The 17,971-nt window shown below is 41.2% G+C and overlaps 1 protein-coding gene across 2 annotated transcripts in view; it reads left to right on the top strand.

The window, feature by feature from the left end:
* Window positions 1-17,971, top strand: part of EVA1C (eva-1 homolog C) — a 39,571-nt gene that overhangs the window by 396 nt on the left and 21,204 nt on the right. The window contains exons 1-2 of one of the 2 annotated variants that reach the window (XM_026856648.1): window positions 5,750-5,849; window positions 14,491-14,687. In XM_026856648.1, coding sequence (XP_026712449.1) covers window positions 14,616-14,687 — 72 coding nt within the window. In that variant the 5' untranslated portion in view covers window positions 5,750-5,849; window positions 14,491-14,615. Of the gene's footprint in view, window positions 1-5,749; window positions 5,850-14,490; window positions 14,688-17,971 lie in introns of those variants that run through there. The other variant, XM_026856657.1, reaches the window with a different exon arrangement.

Below are 17,971 nucleotides of genomic sequence, written 5' to 3'. Positions count from 1 at the left end.
GGGGGGGGCGCGGGCGCAGGAGCGCCACGGGCCGTGGCTGCGACCCCGTGTGTGGAGGGAGCGAGGGAGGAAAGAGGGGGTTAAGGGCTTCCAGGGGGGTCAGGCGGGAAGGGACGCGAGGACCTGAACTGTCGGTTTCTTCCCAGCTGCGCGGTGGGAAGGCTGTGCGTGAATCGGCCAGGGCCTGACCCAAAGTGCGTGGAAGTCCCTGGAAAAGTTCCCAACTTTCTCCTGGAGGCTTGGAGTCGGGCCCTGAGCGAGCCGTCGGCAGCCCCGGTGGCCAACAAGCGCTGCCCTTCTCCCTGCTGGGAGCGCCTCTCGCCCGGTTGCGGTGGGATGGTGGGAGCCGCTTCCGAGGGAGCAGAGGCGCTGGTTGTCAGTCAGAAACCACGTAGGTGATCGCTGCGAGGGTGCCGTGTCCGTGCAGAGTGGCTGTAGAAACTGGAAAGATGTCCTTGCTTCCAGCAGAACAACGAAGCAATATTTCTTTTCTGTTTGAGAAAACGGCACTGGTGTAGCTTTTTTTTTGTGCTCCAGGACATCTCACTGCTGTTAGAAAGTTGTTTAGCAGAGCCGTTTCTCCTTCCTATATTTCACAGTAGGCACAGTATATTCCTGGCAATTGCAAGCCTAAGAAACTGCCTCTAGGGCAGAAAGCAAGCCTTACGCTTCCTGAACTGGACAGGACTTTCCCAAAGCCAGTCGAGTGCACTAGAACAAAGTTAGTATATAATTAATAATCCAAATGTGTCGTTACGCACTTTAATGTAGTTTGTGTTAATACCCTTCAAAATGCTGGTGAAGGTTTGGTAGAAACTATTTTCTCAGCGATAGGAAAATACAGTCTATGATTTTATTATTGTGTCCAACTCCATAAGCCTGAACATTTCTAAGCAAGCAACCACCAGATACAAAGACCAGGATTATATAGTTGGATATCTCCTTATTAGATTCCTTTCACATGTAAAAGGCTTTTAAATGCTTGCTATCTCATTCTTTGGTGTTTTTTTGGCTTAAGTTCTGGCTTGTATATGTTAGTTTTGGAATCACATGGTAGTTCTCCACAAGAAAATAAAATAAATGTTCAATTTTTCCCTTTCAAATAGCCGCTGAGTTAAAAAATATCCCTCTAGTTTATCTAGGAAAGTTCCTCTCACAAAAGTCCATTCACTTTTCAAATGAAGTTATTTAGATAAGGTTATCCAAGATACATTTCAGAAGTACAGCTGTATCCAGTATTCATTGTGCACTGAGCTTTCCCAATAGGTAGAATGACGGAGGAAAAATCTCTGTCTCACCTCAGAGATCAGTATTAAAAATGCCATGCAGACAATTCAGTAAATAAGATGTAGAAAAGAAAATCAGATTCCAAAATTCTTGCCAGACTGGTAAGTTTCCAGGCCTGAACAAATTCTGCTCATATTTTGTTTTTACTTTTAACATGGAGATCTAATCCACAATGACAGAAAAGCCAAAAATGTGACAGCAGCCTTTTAAAAAAGGTAGTCAGAGCACATGGAGAAGTTTTTAGCTACTTCAGAAGTAGGTGCGGTGGGCCAGGAACTGTCAGAGGTAAGATGACACCCTGCAGGGCCATCCCCAGTCTGTTTAATAAAGAATTACAACAGGCTCTGTCACACCAGCTTCAAGCTGAGCTTCTAGAGTTGCTGAATTTCCTGATGTGCTCCCTCCCTCAGCAGGAACAGTGATTTGATTTTCATAAGCACTGTTGAATTTACATGAAAACAAACCTGCCCCGTTTAAAGGGGCAGTGCCTTGCAGCTCCCAAGGTGGAGGCAGCTCCTGGGGGGTTATCCCGAGGAATGAGGAGCGGGGATAACCCTGGCGGCAGCTGACTCCCCCTGCTTTGCCCATCACCTGCACTTTCCGTCTTCTGGGAAGGGTCAGGTCTAACCCTGCCCTTCTGAGGGGAAAGCTTCCAGGCAGCAGGTTATAGTTTTCACGTGCCACCTGTGCCAGAGCATAAGGAGCTGAGATTCACACCTCGAATGCGTTCTGCATGAGTTGAGCCAGTACTGGAATTCAGGAGTGCACAGAGAACTAGGCCAGTTGCTTAAACTTTTCTCCCTCTTTACAGATTTCAGTCTTTTATACTCAGATTATCAGGGGCATACTTTTTTGGATCATTGCCTTTTCCGCTCTGTATGTTTCCAGCATCAGATCTCTACCTCAACAGCCCAAACTCTGTTCCTCTATCCTTCTCCCTCCTTCCCTGTTCTGACAGAATTCTACAATTACTTCCCAGACTGCTGTCAGATGGCAACAACTGCACATGTAATCTTTGGTATTCTCTTTATGTATGTATTAAATTGTGCTAGCGATTCCAACCTGCCCAGGGTCCGTTTTTTAATCCCAAGACCTAGCTGCTTGCTTGTAACAACATGAAGATGACCCTTCTGGGGATCTGTTTGGTGGGGTGGAAAGGGAGTAGGGAACAGTGCATGTGGGTAGTGAAGGTTGTTTTGTTTTTTTGTTTTGGTTTTTTTTTTATGTTTGACTTGTATTTATTTCCCCATTTAGAAAACTGTGGTCATTTTTTATGGATCACTTCACAGAACAGCAACAGTGAAACTAGTACAGTATTTATCCCTCCCTTTTCATAAGAGAGAGGTTGGCAGCTCTAGCTGTGAGTACAATCTCTTCATTTGGTTATTGCAGGTCAGTTGCTATTGTGGTCTTATTACTACTCTTGCCCTTATAGGATATAGAACTTCAGATTCTTGTTGTCATATGTTTCTCAGTCCAGCTTTTAGCTTTGAAAAAAATTTGTCTGGGGTTTTTGGTTTGTTTGTGGGTTTTTTTAAAGAGACATTTCTTCACTGTACAATATCCTTTTATGAATTCATATGTGAATTGCTGTTTTCTAGGGAGAAAAATGTTCTAAATCAAACTTTGTGAGGAAGACTCAGTGTCAATAAGCAAAATTAGTTTCTCCTTTTAATAACAGGAGGTATTGGAGGTAATGTTGATACACACAATACTTAAAGATCTGCATAATCTATTCTTGTCTAGGAGTTTGGTGGCAACAAAGAACATATTTATTAATTGCATTAGTTATTGTAAGTGGAGGTTTGCTCTGAGGTCTGCAGTCCTTTATGTGATTAGTTTTAAAAGAGGGTTCCAAGCATTTGTGCCTGAACTTGAAATTGAAAGCTGAAAGTTCAGAAGAAGACAGATTTAATCCACAGTTCTTTCCTTAGATATTCACGCATATTGGTTTGATCCTACAGCTGGAGAATTTTCTTCCCCTCATGCTTACTCTTCAAAATACATCTAGAATACCTTTTCACCAAAATATTTATTCATGTCCACAGTTTCAATTCCTACTTGACAAAGCTCTCAGAAATTGCTGAAATTTGCTGGCAAAACCAGCAAACTTATGTGCTACTCTTTCATGTAACTTCTATACTGTATTTAACTTGTATACCTGTACTGGTGCTATAGAAAGCCTAACTGCTACCACTGCTACTGAGGAGATTTGGTTTTGCTGGGGATTGGTGGCATTTGCTCAAGGAGCCTGTACCCTCCCAACAACAGCAGGAGTCACTGCTCCCTCGTCTCATCCCCCTGACCTCCTTGCTGGCAATGGGAAAAGTGTTCAGCGTACCTTGTCTCTCTGTCCTAGCCCTGCTCCTTCTCCCACCTTTTTCCTTTCTGCTGCAAAAGTGAACTGACCTCTTCTCTGTCTAAATTCCTTCTCTCTGGCAACACCGAGAAACACCCACTCACCTTTTTTTATACCCCTTTTTCTTCCTCTTTTCCTTCTTTTCTCCATGCTACTTTGAATTTAGGCTTTCTGCTTGAGCTGGCCTCTTTGCTCACTTCATCAGTCAATCTCCCTTTCTTTACCTTAGTCCCAGCCAGGTTTTCTGGGCAGCTTTCAAGAAACGTGGCTGTAACCGAAGATCAAAAATGAAGTAACTGTGTGATTGCATAACTGGGCTGAAGAATGACTTTCTGGATGTGAACAGAAAAAGCAGTGGCTACTTAGGTAGAACCTTTTAATCTTTGTCCACTGGTGTCAACTTTTCTTTTTTTCCAGAACAGTTCAGACAGAGCTAGGCATTGCTTTAACTCCATAGACTTGATCTTCTGACCCAACAACAGAAGACAAATGGATCTAATGGAAGAGCAAACCAGTTCATCCAAGAAATATAATCTGATCCTGTGGCCTTTCTGCATTAAAAGTTTCCATTAAGTTCTGTGGCATTCACCCATCCCAGATTCCCCCAGGCAAAAGGAAAGCAAACAAATGCTTGGAGCAAATGCTTTGTTTGTAATAACGTGGCAGGATCAATCATGACCACAATGATGCAGAGGTTTTTTTGTTGGTTTTGTGTTGGTTAGATAATATCCTGTATAAATTTTCTTGAGTTGGTTCTGTTGACTCACTGTGGCAAAGTGGAGCTTGTCCTTCAACCAGGGTATTTAAAGAGGTGCTAAAAGGAGTGATGTCAGTGATGCATCTTCTTGATACTGCCTTGTAAAAGTCAAATGAAAAATTTGGTTGCTTTGCTTAAAAAAACCCATTTCATATTAGAAACATGTTTCATTTCAATAATATGGGAGTTAAACCTCAAAGTCTGGTTTAAAGTTTCTCAAAGTGGAGCAGGTTTGGATCTGGGATTTGTTCTGTGGAACAGAAGTGTGTGTCAGAAGTGAGATTTTAGTTTAGATGATGGTGCTGAGATCCAAGGTTTTGTTTCAGGCCTGTCTGCAGTTCTTGCTGCTTTCTTGAGGAAGTGTAGCTTATGAAATCCCATTTTAGATGTGGATTTTGCCTATGTTAGAGAAGTAAAAGCTTTGATCCTGTTAAGTTCCTGAACATCTTGTGAGCATAAATAGTAGGCCCTACTAGCATCCCCAAGAAAGGATGCTGCTCCAAAAGCTCTCCCAAAGTGAGTTAAAGCATAGTGTGATGCTCCTACCTCTACAACAGATGTTGGGAAATTCAGGCATGAGACACAAACGTATAAGAAACCTGACTTCCTGAGCTCCACTGCTCAGAGACCAACATGTTTGAGTCTGTCTTGCAAAATTTTACACCTTTGGGGCAAGAACTCTCTTTGTTCTCACTGTGCAGATTGCTGGCATCATATGTTATTTTTATTCAAAATAAATAGCAGGGATTAGCTCCCCTCTGACTTCCTATTCCATCTGATGACGATACCCTTCTTAGTAAGACAGTTTCCAGACAATCTTAGCTTTATTAGAGAAAGGGGTTACAGACCTGATCCAAATAAATACTCGGATTTTGATGGAAGTGTCCCCAGACAGAGAAAGCACTGTCTGACAGTCACCAGTTATCAGAATTCTGTCATCTGCCAACCATAATCTACAATTAAAATTGAAATATTTTGATATATTACCAAAGACAGAGAAAATAGTGTCTTAAAGGGAGCTGAAGAGCAGGAGGAGGCATGGTTGCACTTTATTTGTTCAGCATTGGTGAGTCATTTCGTCTGAATTTCTATGCATTTTGAGAGTTTTGTTTCAAAGGTCTATTGTGTGGCTTCTGGCAACAAATTAAATACCAGTGATGTTTGACTCTTAATTTAGAATTAATTTCAAAACATCACTCATAATATAAGACCTGATTGAAAGCCTATGGTCACTGGAAGGATTCCCAAGGATTTCACTGGGCTTTGGATGAGGGTCTCAACCCACAAATATCTGTTTATTTTTCTTCATTGTATTTATTCTTGGACAGGAAGACAAGCATTAATTTTCCAGAATCATTTTGCAATTTTGGACTTTTCATTTCTTCAGGCTAAAACTGAGTTGGGGACAATGAAGCGTTGTTGTAAAGAAAATCATCAGGCTATGAGGTAAGGTGGGGTGTTGTTTTTTTTTTTCTTTTCTGGCTTGGACTTACTGTTCTATAAGCCATCATAACACTGCAGATCTGTGAGCTGCCAGAGGATGGACTTAGTGATTCAATAGGAAAATTCCCTGATCTCTAATTTATCTGATTTTTTGAGTGTCACATATAAATGGGAATACAAAAAATGCAGAGTTTGAGTCAGAATTCTGTTTGCAAAATGAAACCTGCAATGTGTTTTCTGAGGAGCTGGCAATGAACAGCACCCTCCCCACCCCCACCCCCCACCCTGCAAGTTTGCATGGAGGTTCAAGTTCATAAATCCAAATTTTCAGAGAAACATTTTCCTCTAGTCCCTGAAGTTCTCCTGCTTGCAGTTTTTGGGAAGATTATAACTTTGCTGTCTCTTGGGCATAATGATTCATTCTGTCTCCAGAAGTGGTTGTCACCCGCTGAGCCTTTCTCTCGTTACTTCTTGTTAATGGCACTAGAAGAGGCTACTCTGTCTCCAGTCAAAAGAAGGATTTTCTGGCAAGGGCAGAAAAGAGCCTCACAGTCCCTTAACAGTGTCATACCTCTTGTCAGCATCGTGGGGCAGGAGGAAGAAAATCTTCCTTTTCTACTGTAATAGTTTCCTTATTAAGTCCCAGGACAAGTGTTTGCCCATATGTCTTCATGGAGTAGCCTGAGAGAAGTACAACTGACCATGGCGTGGAGTTTACTACAGACCAAAATCTCTGGGGATCAGTAATAGTTTGCCTCTTCGTAACACAAGAAGGGAAGAGGGATATAAAAAGAGAAAGTGAGTGAGAAAAAGGAAGGTGCATAGGGATCTCTCCAATTTCCTCAGAAAGCCATTTGGATACAATGAAAATAAGCATCACTCCTAGGAGATAATACAAGGGAATATGAAACTGTAGATCTGAGGGAAACAGAAAACAGCTGTGGGAGGATATGAGAAAGAGAATAGGCGTCTGGTCTGCGAGTGCAGGATTCATGGATTTTCCCACTCTGCAAAAATTTAATTGACATAACTGCAAGTCTGAGCTGAGTGGCATGGATATGTAGAGGTTATGTGGTTCCTGGAGAAACAATGCCTGTATGGCATAACCAAAATTTATGGGAGGTCTATACTTTCTTCATGATGTCTTGGGTTTGTTCTAAAATGAGCTCATGGCTTGGCTTCTTGTGTGCACTGCTGCTCACTGAATAAACCCCATTCACATACTAGAGTTTGAATGTTTTTACACTGAATTATCTGCTGGTTACCTGGGTCTTTTCTCTGGCTTAAGTGGAACCAAGCTCTTGCTTTATTGGACCCTCTGATTTAGCAGACAATGAGAATTAGGTTTGATAAGATGGTTATGATCCATGTTATGGTCTATGAGGTGTGACCATAAGGGAAAAAATTAAACAAGACAATTTCCTTATGAAAGCACACATGTTGATAAAGCAGTTAATGGAAAACCTGACCGACATCTTCATCACTGATGCCTGCTTTGATTGCCATACTATGCCAAAATTATTTTCACTTTTAACTTAAGCACTTTCTTATTGAAGGCTTAATCCTTCATCTGTCATGAAGGCCACTGAAAACAAATTGCTCCATTACAGTAGGCTGATTAGCTCTCCAGTGTAAGTATGCTGTCTCTTCAGCAACTAGCTGACTTTTAGCATTAGTCAATTAGATTGAGTACGAAGCAACAGTTCCTACTTTGACCTGTCAGCTCAGGCTTCAGTTTTGGTGAAACTTGTAGGAATATTATTTCTTTGAGCTCTGTACCCCTCAGGTTGAAAACTGGCCATTGAGCTTAAAAGTTGTTCAGCTGAGTAAAGGAATGGCAGGTGGACAGAGATTATGATCTCATAAACTTCATCTCCTTTAGAAATGGTCAACTAAAAACTCTCAAGGACTGATTCTAAGAAAAGCAACAGCTTTGAATGCTCTGAAACCAAACTAATTTGGAAATGGAAAGTTTTTTTATGGTCACTAGTGTATCAGTGAAACTAGACTACCACTATTTTTTTTTCCCATTGAACATCTATCGCCACATCAAAAAGGTTTAGATAATATAAAAAGTATAGTGATTATACAAAAATTATTTTTCTTGCATGGCAAACCGGCTTTGCATGCCATCTCCTGCTGTACAAGCAAAAGGATGAGGTTTGTAGGGTAGCAGTCACTTGTAAAGAGTATGAGTATTGAGAGAGATAGAGCAAAAAGGCACTCTGAAAAAAAACAAGCAATGGGGGGAAATAAAGTCAAATTAGTGACTGTGCAAGAAGGCACATATTAAGCAAGTATGGATTTTATGTGTATCTGCTGAGTGAAGCTGTTACGCTCATTTCTGAGCAGTGAGTAGAATAAATAATGCTTCTGCCAAAGGTTATTTCTTACTGATAAAAGATTCTAAGACCAAGTCTGGCTGGAGTGACTCAAACAGTATGCTTACAAGGCACTTGGATGAAAAAGAATAAATTGATGGGGCGAGTAACATAGCGTTGTGGATTTTAGAAACAGTGTCTTTCCTGTATAATGTTTTGTCCTCTGTCATGATTACTAATTCTAAAAAAGAGCTACTTTGTAAGGAAATTGCAGACAACCCAGGTAAGAGACTAGAGAGATTTACGAGAGGCAGATCCTTGCTTCTGTGAACAGAGCCAAATGGGCACTGTCATTTACACACACACCAGCCGACTCTGAGAGCAGTGATTATGCAGTAACCCTGAGCAGCATGGTCTGTGGTGTAGCTGCCTCTAAAGACCAGTTGAGGGTATGGGGGAGGAAACTTAGGGGTTAATTTCTCTTCAGTGCTTCCTTCACACACCAATGGAGAAAATATTGCTGGAGAAGTACTGCAGCTGGATCCCAAATACCAATAAATATCTGATTGATGCTTCTAATGGTGTTTGTAGAGTTTATCAACAGTTCTGTTATAACCGCATGAGATCTTTTCTTTCAAACTTGACAGTCTTGCTTGTGTATGTTTAATGACTTGGCACAGTTCTTCATAAAATGGCAGGAGCTGATGTAGATTTACCGAATGGATTAGCCTTCTGGGACTCCCACAACAATATGTGTGCTATTTCAACCTATTTTGATCTAAAATGGATTTGTATGTCTTTAAAACAAGCTAGCAAATTACTGTGCTAATTAAGATAGATTGACTGATGCACAGGAACTAATATTACTAAATCTGTCTATGAAGGCCCAATTCTGAGAATCCTTATGGACTCTGTGCTACTCAGCTTCAGGCTCTAAAAATATTCCATTGCAAAGCTGCTCTCTTGCCAAAAAGACATTACATCAGTCAACGCTGAGATTGCATTTAATATGTGCTAGGCATTAGACTCACAGTTTGAAATGCTGTTCTCCTTGTTGCTTCCATATGGTGAGGTTCACACTAGTCCAGTGAGGCTGGACAGAATATACACATTTCTTTCTTACTCTAATGCTGACAACTGAAAAAGGGCCTTAAAGCCTCACGTTAGCATCCTCCACAATAAGGAACAAATCCAGAAAATCTGAGCACCCTGTAGTGTCTTGTGCCGTACACTGGAGACATAACACATCTCTTGGCTGACCACCTCCAGGCTTTCTGGTAGTCATAATTTTAAACTGAAACTTTCTAAGTTCCCAGTTTTTCAGTGCTTTTAAGAGAGGAAAAAAAATTCTTTCTGGATTTTCATACCTTCAGGTTCATTACTACCATTACTGTTGCTGTTTAAAGCAATTATGCCAGGGGCAAACATTGAGTATAAAAACAATAACCTCTTAAGAGCTCTTTTTCACACAGAGAGGTATCTATTTACAACCTTCACTCTCTTAGGCCAGTTATTTTTGTCTGTCATTGTTATTACCAGTTGTTAGTCCTCCTTAGCAAGAAGAAGCAATTGGTAAGACTTAAAGCTTTGTTCAGTTGCTCAGCCTCAGTGTTTCTGGTGCTATGTTTTTTTAGTTGAAGGTCTTTGTCAACACAGTGGATGCTGTGACTAATTTGGCTAATTCTGGAAGAAAGGATTACGCTTGGATTCTGCATTGGTGTTTTGAGTCTCAGTTTAAAGTTACAATGAGTGAGTAGTCTGGGTTATGCAGACAGTTGAGTGGGATGGTACCTTCTGCCTTCAAATCAATGGGATCTGTTTATTGCCATATGATTCAGGCTTAACTCCTGAGCCAGTCTGTAAAGTCTTGTACATGATTGAGTATGCAGAGCACCCCATACATTGCTTATGAATGTGTGTCTTGGATAAATGGGAAAGCTCCCGTGTGGCTTTCACACAGGCGTAGAGACGTTATTGGGACACTGCAGTATTGTCAGGTTTTTCTAATTTAGACAGTTCTCACAGTAGCTGACTTTTTAAAACGAAGTTTCATATTGTTTTAAAGAAGAGTGACATTATTTTTGAAAAAAGAGAGAGGAAATCTGTAGTCCTCCTTACTGCAGAATAACACTTGAAAAAGTGACTGCCATAGCTAAACACCACCTCCCCCTCCATCACCCAACAACCCAGAAAACAAAGAGAAAAAAAACAACATTAGGCTTAAAACATTGTCATCTAAGGATTTTTTTAGGTTCTGCTTAAGATTCTGTTTGGGGTAAGAAAACCCATAACTCACAAGTCTTCTTGTTTCCCAGTCCAGGTGCACATGTAGCCATGACCTCGCTCGATCCATGCTGGGGTGAGCTGAGTTCCAGCCCTCCCTGTGCCCTGCTTTCCAGGGGAAGGGAATCTCTTCATATGCTGGCTGGAGAGGAGCTAGCAAGTACTTCCCTAGCACGCAGGACTTACAGGTGTGCTGTATTCCATCCAGGCACAGCCTCTAGCTCCCATATTAGATATTTTTAAAAAATAATTTTCTCAGGATTCACAACTAACAGATACTGATTAACTAGACGTACAAACTGAGAGCTTCTGAACAACAAATAGTGCCCTGAAGTGCCTGTAGCCCACGCGATGTGCTGGGCTGGTGCCTGAAAGTGACACAATCCTGCCGTCTGATTTGGACGGTGACACAACTCTGCCATCTATTTTGGATGACCTGATTTAATTGCGCCAGTTGAGAGAAATGCAGAAAAGGAAGCATGCCTCAGAAAGAGTGACAGACCCATTCAGCTGTTACAATGCCCCCTCTCCTGATAACCATGGCTGTTATTAATTGTAGAGATAAGAACATATTTTTTCCCTAACCTTACATTGTCATTCAGCTAAATTTGCTGCCTTGAGGGAAGTGTGTTTCTGTACAGAATTTGGTAAACAATGTGGGGATACTCATGGTCTCAAGAAGATGACGCTTTCTACCAGGGTGACTACAAGGCCACACTGCCCAGGAAAGGAGGGAAAACAACTGGAAACTGCTCCCTCCTGTGCAAACACCACTCTGGGACCAAGGTGAGAGGCGGCAGGTGCTGAGAAAACTCTTATTCCTGAGCCAAGCATGGGGCAGGCAGCACCCCAGTGCATGAAGAGGGCCAGCATGAGGAGGGGAAAAAACCTGTTGTTTTTCAAGGAAGAGCAAGAGGAAATCATGAGTGGGAATTCTTTCTCAACATGGGCCATGAGCTGCCCAGTTGGCACCACTCTTCACAAAGGGCTGACCACTCCACTTATGACTATGTAGTCTGTGTGTGTAGTAATAAAGAATGCAGGTTTACATGGTTGGCCATGTGAGACAAGTAATTTAGATAGTAATACGTCACCACTTCTCTTATCAGAGAACATTAAGTTTCAGCCAATTTCCATTACTATTTTTATCCTTTATTGTGTGCAAATACACAAGGATTTTAATAACAGCAGAGTCACTTTAAATGCTGCTTAGAAGGCTGGAGAGCGTGATGTCTTACTTTCACTGGTTCACCTAGCGCTATTTTTACAAGTGAACCATATTGCTTATACAGAATCAGAGCAAGTTTTTTATAAAGGCATTTTTTTAAAGGATTGAATAGTTGCAATTGTTGGAGAAAGGTGCTTAGATACTGGATTAGGAATTTGCAGGATCAAAGTAGCAGTTAAGATGCCAGGGAACTCATCCAAATCACAACATAGCTGATATTCTTTAGGGAATACTGGGCTGTTTTGTAGACAGCGCACTTGGCTCCAAGTAACTTAAAACCTGAAGAATTGAAATGATTACAAATATCGGGCTAAATCTTTCAAGGTGTTGAGTGCCCACAACTCACGTTGGGCTGAATACTCTTTTACACTGTGGCCCTTTATGCTGCGATGGCAATGTCAAAGGCATTCAGTGGCAGTAAATGTCACTGGAGGCCCCTTTACAGTATCGGACCGTAGCAAAGCCACTTGGGTGCAATTGGGCATTCAGCCCATTTTCCTGGCAATATTCAGCACCTTTCAGGAGCAGGCTGACAGAGGAGTGGCTCTGACAGGAAAGCTCAACTATTTGTGATCTCAATTACACAGAAAATGTAGGGGATGGATTTTTGAGGGGGGTTTGGGTTTTTTTTGGGTTTTTCATTGTTTTTTTTTTTTAACCTGTGAGAAGCCATGGGTATTTCTGCTGGGCTGGTCTCCTCGAGATCCAGACTGCAAATACAGGGCATGAAATTCTCTCCATTTGGATTTTAGTGCCAGTGCTCAGACTGAGTTCAGTGAGGTGAGGAACTCACCTACATCTTTGCTGCACTGGAAGGTGCATCTAGCTGACTCCTGTCCTCTCTTGGACCCTAGCTGAGGAACAGCAAAGACAAATCTCCTTTCTCCAGACTTAGTAACAGGTAGGGGAGTTGAATTTTACTATGCAGCCGCACAGCTGGAGCTGGAAAAGATGCAAGAGAACTGAAATATTTTATTTTCACATAATTTACTTGGAATACTTATGTTTATATTTTTAAAACTGTTTTTTTTTTAATTGCTCATCTTTGATGAAAGGTTTAAAAAAGGCCAAAAGTGTGAAAATTAAATGGCATGAACAAACTCTTTTTCAACATTTTCTTAGAGAAAACTAATTTTTATTTTAAACAAGAACCTTGTCATTCTGATTCAGCCACCAGAACAAGAAAATATGGTTTGTTGTTTTTTCTCTGTTACACTTAACAATAATATTGTTGCTGTCACCACAGTGGTGTAAGCAAGGCTTCTGAGGAGAAGATACTAGCTTTTGTCTTTTATTTAGACCAATTGTATGTTTGGAAAAGACACAAAGATAGGAAAAATATAATTTTTGAAATAAAAAAGATACATATATAATCATGGTCTCAGTTTTAAAACTTTACAAATCTTTTCTTAAATCTCAAATCAAATTGTGCTTTCGTAATATGTTAGGTCTTGAGAATTTTGTTTGGGTTTTTTGATGCGAATATGGATTAACTTGGTGTTCTAGAAGTTGGAAATTGATTTTAGAGGAATTATACAGAATCGAATGCGTGTATGAGAATAAGGAAACTATTAAAATATAGTTATTGTGTACACATTAATAAAAATTTTGGCTAATAGTGAAAGAGAAAACAGATTTACTTTGATTGTATTATATTGGGTTGTCATAAAACTCATGAGGAAAAAAGGTGAGTTTGGGTCTAATTTCCATGTGTTTATGGGTGAGGGATGGGGAAGAATATTGCTTTATGTATGGACTGGTATTTTTTATTCTGTATCTCTTCTGTCCCTCACACTTCTTCCCCTTCATCCACAAACCTTTTTTGCTTAAAGATCGATTTCAGTCGTGACAGAGTGGTAGAGATATCAAAGCTTCATAAGTATAGGTGAGGAAAGTCTTTGAATTAAGTTACCCCTAATCGTTTCTTATCACAATGGCTAATTTGTAATTGTCAAAGGTAGTAGCCTGTATGTTTCCATTAAAGAATTCTGCAGAACAGAGAGAAGGGCAGTAGAAGATTAAATTTTTAAATATTTGTGGTGATAACAGAAACCTTGGCTAAAGAGACAATACACAATGAAATACATATCAGAAAAACAATTATTAGCTCTGCTGCTCATGGACTTACTTATTGGAAGATGCAAATGGACGGTACAGGTGAACAGCTGCATACAGATCCTACCTCTCCCTCTCCTGGTAACAACTCTCAACAAACTCCCTAGCAAATACAAAATTCTGTGTATCTTACTTCTGTGTTTCTGTCCAGCACCTATGGTGTCCAGTACTGATGGACCACCTTTCCTCTGCTATCCTAGCATCTGATTCAGTGATATAGAATCCCTTTTGTTATAACTTTTGTGAAACCCAACTGCCTAGGAGCCCAGAAGTGCAAAGCATCAAGTTTAAGACGAGGTGTAAGGAGTACCTTAGCCAGCTGGAATACAAGAGTCTAGCCCACAAAATGAAGTAATAGCCCTTCTGTCTTCTGCAAACACACCTTGGGATTGTTAGCAACCATGACTGGCAAGGGCCTGAGCTCATTTATTGCCTGTGAAATGACATCTCCAACATAGTGTCGCTGCTGGAGTGCCGGTAGGGTTCTGACTCACTGCCACATGACCTCTTCTTTTCCAGACCCGAGCGCTGCGAGCATGTAAAGGTTGACCCATTCACAGAACCATGTGGTGTGGCAGTGGGCCATACGTATAACCTTGACTACAATGCCCTTTCCAGAGACTGATTGTGGTTTTCTTATAATCTAACGAGCTTGTCATTTCCTCTACTAGTTGTAACAGAGCTGAATATTTTCTAGGTTACCTAACCAAACTTCTGCAAAATCATACTGCCTATGCCTGCGATGGGGAACATTTGAGTCTACACTGTCCTCGGCACTCAACAATAAGTGTTCAGTCAGCATTTTATGGGCAAGACTACCACATGTGTAGTACTCAGGAGCCTGAAACCAGGATGACAGAACCCATAAAGTGTGTGGCACCCACCTCTTTGCAGGTATCGCACGTTGTAAAGGTTCTTAATGCACAAAATGTTTTTGATGGTTTCCATGTGGTGAACTGTGGTGTGTGAAAATGACAAGTGTTCACAACATTGAATGAAATGACATTGTGTCTATGTCAGTTTACCATCAGAAGTATTACAACTGAAAGGATTTGTCTGGCCAGCAGGATATTATCATAGGATTGTGAAAGCTTTGTAGATTGCCTTCTATTTTGATGAACCTTGCTTTGGAAACCCAATTCTTAAAGTTCCCTCAAATAATCAATTCCCTTCTAATAAAGGGCTGGTCATGACTGGGCAGACCAGTCTTAATCCATCACACAGGCCCTCCTTGTCCTCAGTAGAGGATACAAACATTGGGCAGAACTGGGTTACAAATCCACTGAGTAAGATGGCATTCTGGTTGGTGTTTGGCTTGTTCCATGCCTATTTTCACTCACTGAAAAGGCATTGTGACAGCTGAACAGCAGATCCTAAAAACTTCTGCAGATAACTGCGTTTCCCTGAATGCATGATTAATAATAATGCACAAGTAATATCCTATGGCTTGTTTGCTGTTCCCACTTAAGTGTAACTTAAAATCATTTATGCTTCATAAGTTACTTTCTGCTGTGGAGTCTTTTGTAACAAGGCCTAGAAGGTCTGACTTACAGTGCTATCAAAGGCTTGTTTCATCATAGTGAAAATGCCCAGTGTTAGGCCAAATTCAGTAAATCATTGCAAAAATGAGTAGTCAATGGAATCTGAACACATTCTGCCGGTGAAGCTATTGTTAAGTGCTCTATAGAAGCTTTGATGAAGCTTGCAACGTTTGTGCTTGCAGCTGACACATTGCTTCTTGACAACAGGTCTGTTCCCACCACTGCTGAGTTGAAGATTTCTACAGAGTGGTTTGGCAGTAATATCCTCTCTCCAGAAACAATATTAGGGCAGTTTCATAAGTGTGGCTTGCTCATGCTGTACTGCAACTTCTAAAGACATTCCAGACATGACCTATGAGCCATGTGAAAGTACATCTCTTTACTGAAAACAGTAGGCCAGATGCATCCTTGATGCCATTTTACTGACTACAGTGGAGTAACACCAATGATTATTTTGGGCTTGTGAGTGCCTCTGTGAGGTCTCCATGGACAATTTTTTCCCTTGAATGTAATAAACACAGCATGGGATAACTGTTGTATAAACTGTCATCATCGTTCAGGCACTGTCACTGATCAAAGGCATGAAAGCATTTTGACAAGGCCATGAACGTGAAAGATACGAATGCTCTGCATCTTGGGGAGTTCCGGTTCTGTCAAGGAGAAGAGACACATCCTGTAAACTGATTTCTTAGAAAATAGCACCAGTGATCTCATCCCTCCTGCCCTTCCCTTTGGAACTGCATCTGCAGTCTGCATAATAGGGCGTGATGCTACCCTGCAGACGGGAGGAAACATAACAGGCATTTTTTACAGTGACCTCCTATTAAAAGGATCACTGCAAAGTTAGATCTGCCCCAAGATATTAAAAGCCCAGTGTTACCTCATTTACCAGTATCATTGTTTGCTTTTGTGGTTGTGTGATTTTGCACAGCAGCATGATAGAAAATGTGACTGCTGTTCACATTGAGTAGGAGAAAATACAAACAGATGCACAGGAGATGATTTAGCTCAGGTGCAAACAGAAGGTGACTCAGTAGGAGGGGACAGTATCTCCACTTACTAAAAATGTAACTCTATTTCACTGGCCTGTTCCAGAACCATCCCAATTAAGGAGGAGTCATTTGTTTGACTTGCAACTCTGTAAAAGAAGAATTGACTGACTGATCAAATTAAGTCTGCTGTGCTTTTCCTTCCCTTTTAAACTCTTTAGAGTGCACTTAATGCTCAGAAAGTGTTGGATGCAAGTCCTCTTCTACCAATGGGAATAAAATGGCAAGAGTGTTACAGGATCACTGCAACGTGTTGCCAATGTGTATCATTTCTGCTTGGGAGGGATGGCTTCCAGGGATGACAGGAGAGATTCAGCCACGGCCAACTCTCTCAGCCTGTAAACAAGAGGGCAGCTTGTGCTATCACAGTGGCAAATTTGTGATTTGGCCTCTTGGTATGACTGAGACCCCTTCTGATGAGAAACAAGGCAAAAATTCCCATAGATCTTATGGGGGTACCGAAAAGCATCAGAGAATGGTATCTTAATTACTCCTGTTAAGAGTGTGGTGACCCAGAGATAACACCCCCCTTATCACAGCCTGCTGTGATTTTAAACATCAAGAATCCCAGCCACAACAACACTGACTATCCAAAAATAGCATATAGAAAGCCCTCTCTAAACTGGGCCTTGAAGGCGTATAAGAATTTCATATGTACACTGCTGCATTTAAATTGGGGGATTTTTAGGTGCTTTGGCTTGTGAATGTGTTAGAAACTGGATACAGGCTCATCTTGGGCAGTGTCTTCACATTTTCTATAGCTACAGCTCCAAAACTGCACTATTGTGAGCACTAGGACTGCTCAGTCCTTTTGCTGGACTTGGAGAGGGCCCATGTGCCCCTTTGCATTTAATGCTACTGACCTTTTTATTGTCTTCCTCTGTTGCCACTCCAAGTGAAGCAGCACAGTAAGAATCATGGTTTATTGCTGGGCCAAAAAATCTGGGGTAGATACGGCCTTAGAACAGCATTTAGAAAAAAAAAAAAAAAAAAGACAAGCAGACTCAGGATAGACAGGGGCATCTGAGCTATCCGATCAAACCAATTCTGAAATGTGTTCAAGTGGCAAGTAAATACCTGATTATGTGTGTAACTGCAAGCAAGAAGTGCCCCTTAAGCAGGAGGACCTACATATGGCTTAAAGCTAGGGTTGTGATTAAGTGTCACTAAGCACACCAAGTCATTAGTTAGAACTCTTTCAAGTGAAGGTATTACAGAGCATGATCAGGTAAACTTGAGTAGATCAAGGTGAAATCGTTAAAAAGACATCTTTTTGAGTTACCGTGCTTCACCTGGACATTGTACTCCTGTAAATGCTATTAGGAGTGTGTGAGTGCCTCAGGCATGTCAGTGGAGAAACTGGGGGCTGAATGTGTTCCCACTTGCTCTGGGCTCTGCATGGAGACCCAGGCACCACTGAGGCTGTGGTGGCACACAGCAAGATCTGGGGGCAGAGGGAACAGTGACAAACAACAGCAAATTGGTAACATCCTCAGTTGCCATGGACATCGCTATTCCCATATACCTGGCCAACATGAAGTCCAGTAGAGATGTGGCCTAAATCCAGTGATACAGATGTTTCTTACAT

The sequence above is a fragment of the Athene cunicularia genome (assembly GCF_003259725.1).
Source record: "Athene cunicularia isolate RWA chromosome 1 unlocalized genomic scaffold, athCun1 chr1_part1, whole genome shotgun sequence".
In the NCBI taxonomy this organism is placed as follows: Eukaryota; Metazoa; Chordata; class Aves; order Strigiformes; family Strigidae; genus Athene; species Athene cunicularia.
This window is presented reverse-complemented; position numbering and strand designations above follow the sequence as displayed.